At 44.9% G+C, this 12916-nt stretch overlaps 1 protein-coding gene across 1 annotated transcript; it reads right to left on the bottom strand.

The window, feature by feature from the left end:
- Nucleotides 1-391: 391 nt before the first annotated feature.
- LOC101938691 (uncharacterized) lies at nucleotides 392-8875 on the bottom strand. The gene is made up of 4 exons (XM_042851499.2): nucleotides 8813-8875; nucleotides 6784-6963; nucleotides 4774-5283; nucleotides 392-3296 (listed from the first exon to the last, which is right to left on the bottom strand). The coding sequence occupies exons 1-4, from the start codon at nucleotides 8873-8875 to the stop codon at nucleotides 2967-2969; spliced, it is 1083 nt and encodes a 360-aa protein (XP_042707433.1). The 3' UTR covers nucleotides 392-2966.
- Between the last annotated feature and the right edge of the window lie 4041 nt (nucleotides 8876-12916).

Here is a 12916-nt window from a genome sequence, read left to right as displayed (position 1 = left end):
TGCCCTCTCCAATGTAGCAATCCGATATATGGAACAATTTGAAGAAAGTAATTTTGCTGGCTGTGTACAGGATAACTATGTGGAAAAGTAATATAATAATATATGCCTTAGAGACTGTAAAACAAATGAAAACTTCCAGCACTGGCGTCCATCCTTCCCCTTTTATCCCTGCACAAAGCTGTATGGAAAATATATTAAAGTCATGAGTTTTGGTAGGCTCCGTTGTACATATGGGAATATGTGATACACTATTTATTTGGTGATTTTCTTTAAATTAGATTTTTCTGATCCATAAAGGAAAAGACTGTAATATACTAATCTCCCAAATCCTTGATTTTTAATGTTCATTGTTCACATAAATCATGCTGTGCAGCGGAATGTGGAGTAGCTATTTTTGGACATACCTACTAGAAGGCAAGAGGGATTTGTTCAGCTGATATTATGTAGTCTAACTTTATTTAATCTGCTGGATTTATTGAAATGCAAAAATTAACCTTAATATTTTTAGAACGAATTTTAAGTGTTATGCCTATTTGCAAGCCATATTTCTCTCCATGTTGTGCCACTTTTGCTGGTCTTAAGACAATCTCATGATATTTTCTACAGAACTCTCTCCTAGCAGCCAATTCACAGACCTCACTGTTGAAAGCAATGGAGGTTACCTGCTAGGGCTTGGCTCAGTTCAACCATAGAGCAAAAGAGTTCCAACCTCCTGATTTATTAGTGTGAAAGAGACAAAAATTGGACAAGATGTCTGAACAGCATCCATAAACAAATGCCTCCACTGTACCCGGTTAAAATGGAAACGAACAAAAAACAGATTGACAACCATATATTGTTGTCAATGAACTACTCTACTGAAGAGCTGGTGACCATGTGCTGTAGGTGTTCTTCATACAGAACGTTAGGCATCTGAACTTAATTCACCTACTTCATCTTCCCCTTTAGGGCAACTGCTTAGTCACTTTGTGCCAGCCGAGCAATTCAAAGTAACCAGGTCAGGGCCAAAGATCCTTCCAGATGTCCAAAGAGCTAACATAGAACTTTAATTTAACCCTTGTGCCTTTCTCCTCGTAATAGCAAGAAAAAGGAACAATACCCAAGTCCAACCTAAAGCTACTCATTTCTTACTAAAAATTCTCCTGACTCTGGAGCAAGGAGGAAATATTACCAAACCAACACGTAACTTAGAAGCTTCCAGCTTCCCAGCATTCTGTTTCATGCTCACCAGGACAGTAGGAAACCTCATGATTACTCCACATATGGATACATAAAACCTAAAAGGGAAGATGTGTCTTTCTTCTTTGATCATCAGGAGGAAATAAACTACAGTGCCTACTCTAGCACAATGGTTCATTTAACTCCAGACATTTCAAGAGAGTTATTTGTGTATCTCAGTATTAATTATGTGATCTTTGAGAGGGTAAATGCTTAAAAGATGTATTCAGTTGCTGGAACAAATACAAACTTATGCTGAAAACAAAGGAGTCACTGGCATAGCAACAATGGAAAAAAGACATAGTTGACCAGCTGTGTGAGTAGTCTAGAAGAGGTGATATATTTGGCAGTGATGAATATATGTTGCAACACTCATGATTGCAGAGAAATATGGAAATGATGCATGTGGCCAGATCCTCATCTGATGTAAATCAATGAAGCTTCACCTGAACCACATCTATTTCTTCCAGATTCAAAATTTAGTATAGATGTCCGTGCTTACATGTTCTAGGGTAATCAAGAATTATTTTGTGACAGATTAAGCAGGTGAACAAGGCTACAAAACTGACTGACATATTCAAATGAAGTTTTGTTTACAAAGATTTTAGTGTAAAATGCTTTCTTCTGTATGTGGCGTCAGTGAAAGAGAACAAAACATAACAGATGCTGTTTATACAAGGAGAGGCTCCTAGTGGCGGACAGGGAAAGTCTATTTAACTGTTATTACTGGCAATTATGTTTCTTCTCTTAGTGCAAGTGAAATCCTCCACATATCCTGGCTGAAAAGCTTATTCTTTCCCTCTCACCATCTCCAGTGGGCCCATGTCTTACCACTCTTCTCCTGGCATTGACTATTAACATAGTCTCTTTTGCTGCTGCTAACATCACTCATGAAATTGACTGGTTGGGTGTCAAGTACCTTGACCAACGATCAAATACGTCTCATCCATAACATACCAGATCTCCACTGGGTCTGGAAAGGGGAAAGCTCAGGTGAATGAAAGTCTCTCCTTGAACAGGGATACTAAACACGGAAAGCCCAGATCACAATGAAAGTGGTAGGTCAGTACATTGATGAGAATTGAAACAATATCTTCCAAGTGAGCCGTTGACTGACCTGAGAAATCCAAAGTGCTATTGGTGGATTCACTCTATTTCCTCTTTTGTAATTAGAGATTCTCAGGAGGCTTGTTCTATACCCACTGGGTCATTCATCTCCCTTGGTGCTGAGTTGTCACTTTTCCTTTGTAAATATCTAACCACTCTGTTTTCCAGGGACTGAGTGCTTGACAGAGGGAGAGGAATTCTGTTTCAACTACTGGTAGCAATGTAGGTTTGTTCTAATTGGTGGGTTGACAGTTCTTAGATTCAAATCTTGCCCCCAAACTGACCCAAGACTTTCTTCTCAGCAATCTGAGGTTCTGAGTTGATCTTCAGTTATTTTGGGATTAGCAGCAGAGAGAGCACAGCTTTAATCTTCCTCCTCCTCCTCCATATTTCCTAGTTCTTGATCAAATTCCTCTGATTTCTCAAAATACAGGCATGTTAGTTACAATTTCTCTCCCTCTGTTTCCTCTACAGACCTTTAAAAATAATAGTTTCTCATCTATAGTTCGGGGTTTTTTTTTATTAATGTTGATTTTCACTGGGCTGGCATCATTGACAGAGCTTTTAAGAACTTCCCCTGGGACTTCTGCCCTGAATTGGATCACTTGCTGCTGCTGATGGCAGGCATTTATCGTTTGTTTTCAGCACACTGCACAGCTACCACTGAAATCCCACCTGCTTTTTCCTTTTCCTGCTGTTTCAGAGCCAACATCATCCCGAACTTCAGTAGAGCTGGTAGAGAACCCATCATGTGAGGCTGGGCTGATAAGGAGTTCTCCATATGTTCTGTAATATGGAAAGTATCCAGTGGGAGAAAAAGGTTGATTCAGCCTTGATAGTCCATTGAGGAGCGAGATCTCAGAACCACAGTTTTCAGTGATGCTGTCAGTTAATAGAAAGGAGCCAGAGGGCTTGACACTAGGCATGGACGAGATTGCTTCCTTCTCTGTTTTATAACTTTGTGGGATGCTCTGAAAGAAGCATATGGATGATCAAGATCTAAGGTCTGTAACTATGAAACAGGAATGGGAGTTTTGGGGTGATTTCACCCTTGGCATTGTGTCTGCTTACATTAGGGGTGAATTTGGTCCAGTATCTGTGGTTGGCAAATTAGAATTCCCCAGGACATTCAGAAGGGGAAAGAGTGTGGCTCATAATGGAGCTCTCAGGGGCTAAGGAGGTGGAGACACCCAACTGCATGTATCTCATGAGATCTGTGAGAAAGTCCTGCATACCTAAAGACAGCCACTGCGGGGAACTCACATGATTGGGCAATTTACAACTCTGAGAGTGCTGGAGGGGCAGAGCAGGAGTAGATGGGATTTCCTGCTAGATGTTGCAGGCGTTTGCTGGGGGACATGCCACACAAGACCTGTTGTCCCCAGCTCTTCCCCTAATGGATTGCTACTTCCCTACACACACTTGCAGAGCCCCATTCATTAATATGCTGGTACTGAAGGCATTTCTCTCTAGAAATGTCTCTGTGTGTTTGGAGGTTGGAGGGAAGCATTAGCCTGAAACATCCTGGGTTTGATTGTGATCAGCCCGGATGAAGGCTGCAAGAAGGGGAGAGGGCACAAGGAGCCTCCACATTTGCATGCCATTGTGCAGGGACCAGGTACAATAACAGTACTTGGACTCCGGGGACACAAACACTCTGAGTCTAGCACCGTTGCAATGCAAGATTCACCAGAGGCAGTGCGAGACCATGGCCCCACCCTGGCACCTCCTGAGTCCTAGTGCCCTCATAGTGAGTTCATATGTGTGTGGTGTGGGGGGGTCTCCTCTGCATAGTTCTAGGCCCGGGTGACCCTGGTCGGGCCCCATTTTCTCCTTTCTCCCCAGTGTAGCAGTCCCTTCTTTGTCTGCTTCTGCTCCGACTAGCTGGATTCACCTCAGCTTTGCTCCATACCTGTCCTCTTACCATATTCTTCCCTGCTCTGTCCCCCCTCAAGTCCCTGCCCTTCACTTTTCTTTCCATTCAGCTTATCCCCACCTGAGTAAACCCACCCAGAAAAGTTGTGGAACTAACATGACATTTGCCACTGTCACATTGTTCACTGTGCTTGTGTGTTATCCCACCCTGGCTCTATCTTGTCTATTTAGATTGTACGCTCTTCTGGGACTGTCTATTGCTTTGTTTGTACAGCGCCTAGCACAAAGGGACCCCGTTCTTTGTTGGCCTTTCGGAACTACCAGAATAAACATGATTAATAATCTAATGACATGACACAGACCAACAGAGGTGGCCCTTTGTGGGGGAGACATGTCCTCCACCCCTGTCAAGTGGTGGCACAGTGTCTGGACTACCCTTAAGCCATTGCACCTGTCTCATGAGCAATGATTCAAGAATACACCCTCTGCACACCTCTCTACTACAACCATGATGTAAGGGACTGATCCTGTGCTATTGAAGTCAATGGGAGCACTATTTCACTTGCAACTTACTTTATCACTGCATCCAACAGCAACCTCACAGACATCTCCTCTTTTTTCATTGCTCTCTCCATTAGTCTCTTTTCCCTGTGCAGTAATGCTTAAGCCATCATGTAAAACTGGACTGCCAAAGTGCTCTTCATATGATCTATAATATGGAAAATATCCAGTGGAAATAACTAAGTTGCTCAGGGTCTCATCTTCTCTTATACTGTTAACTTTGCAGCCACCACTTCCTTCTCTTTTTTCTCTTCCTATGTCACCTTCGTCCACGTCTGCTCTGATAAGTAATGTGTCCAGTGACACAGGGTTGATAAAAAATTCCTCATGTGTTCTGTAATATGGTAAATATTGAGGATAGGAAACCAAGTCACTTGAGTTTGACAGTTCATTGAAAAGCGAGAGCTCAGTATCAAAGTCCTCAACACTGTCTTCAATTAACAGCAGAAAGAAGTTGGAGGCTTCTGAACGGTAAAATGGCAATATGGTTTCAAGGTTTCCCTCCAAACTTTGTTGCACTGACTGAAAGAAACATATATATTATCAATAAACTGACAGGTTTGTAAGCACAGGTGAGACCTTATTAATTACAACTGGCATAATCTACCATCTATAGCTATCATCTATAATTATCTATGTATGGCCTAATTCATCATCGATCATATATAGAGATATAGACCAAATCCGTAGACTGGCTAGATTGTCGGGTTCACCAGGTAGTGATCAATGGCTCGATGTCTAGTTGGCAGCCGGTATCAAGCGGAGTGCGGTCCTGGGGCCGGTTTTGTTCTACATCTTCATTAATGATCTGGATGAAGGCATGGATTGCACCCTCAGCAAGTCCGTGGATGACACTAAGCTGGGGGGAGAGGTAGATATGCTGGAGGGTAAGGATAGGGTCCAGAGTGACCTAAACAAATTGGAGGACTGGGCCAAATGAAATCTGATGAGGTTCAACAAGGACACGTTTTTTTAAAGGGGCATGACTGATGTGACTAGTTTTTCATGCAAGAAATAAGTCTTTAAAAGAGATCTGAATGAAGATAGGGTTGCAGTTAGTTATTTTCTTCCATGCTTTCCAAATGCATGGAATGACTCCCCAATCCCAGTGAACTAACAGGGAATAGGAGAAGGAAAGAACATTGGTTGCTGAAGCTGGCAACTAAAGCAGAGAAGAAAGGTAAGGAGGACATGGCTGAAAACCAAAAAGGGTGAAATTGTGCGGGACCTGGAATGTTAAACTTGATAGAAATGGGATATAGCAGGGCAGTCACCCCGCTCCTGGGAGAAAGGGTAGGCTGATTGGGGAAGTGGCCACAGCTGTGGCCACACCTAATCAGGCCACAGCAGGCCCTGATAAAAGGGCTAAGGGAGGAGCTGAGTCAGAGTCTCTCTCCAGCCTTGGAGGGAGAAGGGCCTACCTGCCTGGGAACAGAGGGTACCTGACTCAGAGCAGTGCTGGAGAAAGGCAAGAGGAGCTGGGAATTTCCAGCCTGGCAACTCCCCAGGCTGAGGCCTTGTTTAAGGCCTAAAGAGGTACCAAAGCGGAAGAGGTGTAGCCCAGGGATAGGCAGAGGCAGCTGGCCCTACCCCCTTGCCAGTGATGAGTGGCCATTATAGATTTCTGTTTGCTCCAGTGAGAGGGGGCTAGATGATGACTGGCAGTAGCCACTGAGGAAAGGTGGGCATAGGGGGAGAGGGTTCCCTTGGAAGGGGAGACCCAGAGTGTGGGGACTGCTGGGGGCAGAACCCTGAGGTAAGGGGCAAAGGGGTCTGGGAGGGACATGGGGGCCTGAGGCAGGCAAGACACTGCCCAGCAGGGGGCGCTCTGAGGGCTGGAATTGAGCTAATTCCCGAGGCAACCAGCAGGAGGTGCCGTGCCAGTGAGCAGTGGTCTGCTACAGGAGGCCAGAGGAGTGATGTGGTCTGATTGTTAAGTGAAGAACAGTGTTCTAACTACTGTAGGCTGGATGGACTGTAAGGGAGTCACACTTCTAAAATAAGAAGCATAGTATGTAGTACCTCATTTTTTCTTGACCATTCCCCTGTCTCCTCTGCAGTGTTCCATGGTAGGATCCCATTTTTTTCTTGCCCACCATCATAAAAAGAATGTTTTTTCAGTACTGTATGATTTGCCTGCCTGGCTCTGTTCACACCCTGACTTAGTTCTTCCAATTCCTCCTCCTCTTCTATTTCCCGTAGCTGTAGCGTGGAAACAAGAAGATAAGTGAAGTGCACAGAATGGAAATCATTCCATGTTAGACTACAGATCTAGACACTGGGGGTCTGACTTTCAGAAAGGTACATGTACATTTGCACACTGAGATGTGCAAACCACTATACACTTAACTTATATGCACAATTACTGTGACTGCATGCACAGCTCTGATATTTGTGTTTTATAATGACCACTTTGATGTGTAATTGAGCATGTGTGTGTGTGTATATGAACTGCATGTGCAATTGCAATAATTTCATTTGTGAATTCAGCATGCAACTGGACACACTGTTCTGCATTTTGAAACTCGGGCCCTCATTTGTCCAAAATCACATTTTGTTTGGCTAATTTGGCCATTCTGGAGACATCTCAGATCTGACTCAGCTTTCAAAAGTACATGAACTAGGATTTTATCAGCGGGGAACACAATGACATCTACATGTCCTTTATATAGAGAAGGTGAAGGAAAAACAGGTAATTTTTACTGTTGTTCCTTTATCAATTTTAAACTGACAGGGTTTTTTAACTTAAAAAATACTAAAGACTTTAAATGCAAGGACAGCTAAAATTTGCAGCTTCTCCCCAGGTTACTTTAAACTTTTCCACCTACTTAAGGAACTGAATTTGGAGTCCTTAAATAGTGTCCCATTTAGCTTTTTAATTACCCGGTAAGTTTAAATTCCAAATCAGCTCATCTGCTTCTCAGGCACTGCTTAGTGGCACAAGATAAGAAACTTAATGTTTCCCGAACCAGCAGCTGAGCTTCAGAAAGAAACCGTCTCACCCCCCGCTTGACTGCCAATGTTTACAGACCTCTGGCCTGCTTTGTACAAAAGGGATGGGCTGAAGAGATGGTGTTTATGTCTGGTTCTGGTTTAAAATGTTTACCTTTTAGGTTAGGATACGGGTTTGAGTTCAAATACAGCCCCTTACATCATGAGCTGCCCTTGTGAGATTCCAGCCCAAAATGATGGGAACTCTCACACAGGAGCAGATTGAATGAGATTTCTAACATCTCGGAAATCGTGCCAATTCAGTCATTCTTGCAAGAGTTCTGCAAAATTTGGTATTTTGATATTTGGACAGAATCTGAAAGAAAAAAAAAACACTAGGGGAAAAAAAAAAGCCATTCTGGTTTTGAATCTTCTCTGGAACTAAAACCATGGACCCAGGGACATGAAGTGATTCGGATTTAAGGCTTCACTTTGGGCCCAACTCTAGTTTGCACCTCTGCTTTCATTTGAAAAACAGACTAATTAGGTTCATCACTACTCTTTGGAGCGACCTAAGTTCCAGGTATCATATTACTATTATACATAAAGACATGCAGGAATATTTCACCACTAAAAATATTGCAAAGAATATTAATACACCTACGGTCTTCATGGAAGTGGCTGGTAACTTTTTTCTTCTTAGTTATGTTTGGTACACTGTCATTTTCTTATAATTCTTCATCCACACCAACTCTTAATTGGCTTTTTTCATCTCTGATTTGCTAGCAAAAGATTATTCTCCAAGGGCTTCTGTAAGCATCTTCAGGATATCCTACAAATATTTCACTCAGCGTGGCAAAAATCCCACAACTTATTGCACCCGACTAAACTCTATGTGCTCAGGTGAGTCCCGGGACTGAAAAAAGGGGATATCTCACAAGTCACAAGAAATCTCTGAGCGTCAAAGTGCCTATTTTTATTTCTTTAAACAATCACTAATTATTATGTTTATAAACCCAGCCTCCAATCTATATCCATAAACGGAAAATCAGTCAAGAGATCTTCATGCCCACATGTTCAGCTTTTCCCTTTTGCTGAGTTTATGCTCTAGCAAACACACCGCCTTGGGAATTGTGGGGCAATTCTGAGATGACATCACAGAGACAGTGTTCTCTTTCTCCATGACGAACACATAATAAAGAGTCTGGGAGGAGTTGTATGTATATACCAAGCTACCAAACCTGAATAATCAGAAAGTGGCCCTCTATGGATTCTCACACCATGCATCAGTATGAATAACTGAATAATTAGATAATGTTTTAGCCTAACACATTATTATTGCAAAGCTGCATTTAGGAGTATAAGGCCTGACTGAACTGACGCATACACTGATGTCAATCAGGACTAACTCCGTTCCAGTCAATAGAGTTGCACTGTGTAGCGGGATGGACACCCGCTCCTGCCTGGGAAGGGTTAAAGCCAGCCCTGCAGAGGGCTGGGGCTGTGGAAGGAAAGACTTGGGCTGATTGGGGAAACAGCCGCAGCTGGGCCACGCTCCAATCAGGCCCCAGCTGGCCTGTATAAAGCGGCTGAGAGCCAGGAGCTCAGCAGTCTCTCTCTGCACTCAGAGAGAGAAGGGCCTGGCTGCAGGGAGCTTGAGACAGGGTACCTGAGTGGAGCAGGGCTGGGGAGCTTCAGCCTGGAAAGCCCCAGGCTGTGGCCTAGCACTGGGCCAAAGGTACTGGGGGTTGCAGAGGGCAGCCCAGAGGTAGGCCAAGGCAGCAGGTCCAAACCCAACCTTGCCTGTGATGAGTGGCTGATACTGCAGTCTGCCCCAGGGAGTGGGGCTAGATGGTGACTGGCAGTAGCCTTACACTGAGGCAAGGTGGGGTTAGTGGGTGGGAGTTCCCCTGGGAGGGGAGACCCAGCGAGTGTGGGTGCTGCCAGGGGGCAGCACCCAGAGCCAGGGGCACCGGGGTCCTGGGAAGGATACGGGAGCCAGTAGTGACAAGGTGGATCACCGGCCTGCAGAGGGTGCTCTGGGCTGGATTGAGCTGATTCCCCGGAGTAACCAGCAGGAGGCGCTGCAGGGGTGAGTCCGACCTCTTACATTAGTGGTGGAGAATGCGGGTAGTGTGATCCGCACCTGACACAAAGGGCTAGAGAAAGGACAGCGGGACTATTGCCCAGACTTGGAAAGACACAGGGGATGATGGATCCCAGGTACACTGGGGTATATTATGGGGAGACCCCAGGTGTTGTCCCTGGGTGGGTCCCGGTGTCCGCATCCCTGAGGAAGGGGGCTGACGTCCTACAGGGAATCTGGGAGACCCAGGAGGAACGATGGGAGGTGCAACAAGCCCTCCATCGACAGATGGCCCAGATGGTGAGGGCTCAGCGAGCCCTAGTCCCGGCAGGATGGGAAGTGGAGTGCCAATGCCAGGAGGCCTGTGAAGGGGTGCAGGACTTGCTATGCCTGCAAATGGGCGGGGCATCTGATACGAGACTGTCCCTATTGGGGTAGGGGCAGGGGGCTGCAACCCCAGCAGGGACGAGGGGAGATCCTGAGAACAGCTTGCTGGGTGAAGCAACCTAGGTGGTGGCTGACTTGTTGGGCCTGTGGGCGATCGGGCCATGTGTGGAGGATATGCCCAGGCCCAACACAAGAGGTCCATGTCAGTCCTGGTAAGGGGACAGGACCCCAAAGGGACAATAAGTCCCGGGCAGCCCAGAGGCGGGAAGCCTGCTGGGGCTGCCGGGAACTGGGCCATCTAAAGAGGCATTGCCCCCTCAGAGGGACTGAGGGGCGACAAGAGGAGGTGCTTGTAGGCCCGGTGGGACCAAATGTGGCAGAGGCGGTGACTGGGATGGAGGGGACCCCACAAGAGGCTAGGACCCAGCCTGTCGCCACACCCATTATGACTAGAGAGACCCAGATGGACTGGACTAGACCTGGAGCCAGTAGTGACAAGGTGGATCACTGGCCTGCAGAGGGTGCTCTGGACTGTGCTGATTCCATGAAGTAACCAGCAGGAGGTGCTGCAGGGGTGAGTCCAACCTCTTACACACTGGTTGCAAGGAGAATCAGACCTACAGATTAGAGGAAGCTATTGAAATGAAATCCCTCCAGTACGGTAGCCTGTAAATGTATACTGCTCTTATAGCTCGGCTCTGGTTATGTATCTCCATAGGTGCTGGAAGTGCAGTACCTTACAGTTTGGTTGAATGGCTCTCAGTACCCCCACTATCCAAATTGTTTCAGCACCACTGTGTATCTCTTGAAACCAGGCAATGATTCTAAAAGTTCTGCTGCCTTAATAAGGCCAAGAAATGATCACCTTAGCTGCCCACAGTCACCGACACAAACAGTTCTTATATATTTTCTTTCCCTAACATTCTTCCACCCACAAAATCCAAAATGTCTGAAGTAAAGACTAGCCATATCTACATCTATTTATCTATAATATTTTAATTTATGGGTATGATTTTCAAAAGCGTCTAAGGGAGTCAGGTCCTTCTGAAAATCTCACCTTAAATTCCAAGTAAAATAAAGCACACACAGAACTTCATAGACACTGTTTACCAGTGGTGGGCACACAACATGGAAGAAACATGGGACTGCCTTGTGCTATCCTATCACTAAATTATTTCCATCAATCATACCAGAAGAATGAATGCTACAGACAGAAATAAGACAAGGAAGACTTAAAGCACATGATACAAAACAGGATAATCCCATGTCTGTATTTAAGGAAGTCTGGACTGACCCCCCACTTGGTAAAGCAACTCCCATCTTTTCATGTGCTGTATATTTACACATGCCTACTGTATTTTCCACTCCATGCATCTGATGAAGTGGGTTATATCCCACAAAAGCTTATGCCCAAATAAATTTGTTAGTCTCTAAGGTGCCACAAGGACTCCCCGTTGTTTTTGCTGATACAGACTAACATGGCTACCCCTCTGAAACCTGACATTTCACTTTTATACCAACATAGAACTATAGGGTTAGAAGGGACCGCAAGTGTAATCTAGTCTAACCCCCTCCCAAGATGTAGGATTTTGTTGTGTCTAAACTAATGGTGGGCAGCCTACAGCCCATCAGGGTGATCCGCTGGCGGGCCATGAGACAGTTTGTTTACATTGACCGTCCGCAGGCAGAGCCGCCCACTGCTCCTAGTGGCTGTGATTCACCGTTCCTAGCCACTGGGAGCTGTGGAAAGCCCGTGGGCGGCAGGTTGCCCACCACTGGTCTAAACCATCCAAGAGAGTTGGCTCTCCGGCCTCCTTTAGAAACCTGAAGTGAACGAGCTTCCCCAACCTCCATAGGCAGTCTGTTCCATTGTCCTACTGTTCTTACAGCTAGGAAGTTTTTCCATGTTACCTTTACATTTTATTTTATTATTAGCAAACTACAGTCTATTGGCTTACAGATGAAATCATGCAATCCTTATCCAGGCAAAACTCCATTTATCCTGGAGTAAAGATTTAGAACAACTGCATTCTGTCCCTTTAAATTCTCCCTGTGTGAGTGAATTGTCCCCCATCTTTTCAATTATTACGGACTTCAGGCTTTGGGCCAAGGGAAATATGGCAACAGAAATAATACATTTGCATAAAACTTTGATGCTAAAATGGGTAACTTTGAGGGAGCAGCTATTTTAAAAATGGATTTTAGGGGAACTGTCACAGAATCCTCCTAAAATGTATTAAGAATCCAGGAAATGAAACCTACCATTATAATATGCTGTGGACTTTCCACTAAAACGTTAGGCAAACCTCTTTAGTCTAAGACCAAAATCTGCCTTCAAACATGTGTTCCTTTTAACTCCACGTGCCCAGTAGAAGAACCTGGCCCATAACAATGAATAGTAATTACAAAATTCAGAGTTATTAAGGCATCTTCCAGTGGATGCAAAGGTTGGTCTTATTTAAATGTTAATGCATGCCAGAAATACACTGCTATACCCTGCAGTCCTTACTCAGACAAAGCTTCCATTGAACTCAACAAGAGTTATTGCTTAATAAGAATCAAGTAGAAACTTAGCATGGGCTTCCAGGTTAGTCACTTACATCGTGGGCTAAATTCAAGTGTAACATTAGGGGGATAAGAAGTGGGTAAAAGAGAGAGGATCCAAACCAACTGCTCTTAAATAGCAACAAGTTTCCCTAGCAGCATGCAGCAGATGGAGTCCAAGCCTAAGAAATAGCGAGGGCCAGAAAA

Source organism: Chrysemys picta, chromosome 8 (assembly GCF_011386835.1).
Source record: "Chrysemys picta bellii isolate R12L10 chromosome 8, ASM1138683v2, whole genome shotgun sequence".
Classification (NCBI taxonomy): Eukaryota; Metazoa; Chordata; order Testudines; family Emydidae; genus Chrysemys; species Chrysemys picta.
This window is presented reverse-complemented; position numbering and strand designations above follow the sequence as displayed.

Excerpts from the sequence above, each read along its gene's own strand:
- LOC101938691 (XM_042851499.2), bottom strand. The coding sequence starts at position 8,875 with ATGGAGAAAGAGAACACTGTCTCTGTGATGTCATCTCAGAATTGCCCC. Across the intron at positions 6,964-8,812 it reads GCCCCACAATTCCCAAGGCG|CTACGGGAAATAGAAGAGGA; the intron begins GTGTGTTTGCTA and ends TCCACGCTACAG. Across the intron at positions 5,284-6,783 it reads AATGGTCAAGAAAAAATGAG|TCAGTGCAACAAAGTTTGGA; the intron begins GTACTACATACT and ends TGTTTCTTTCAG.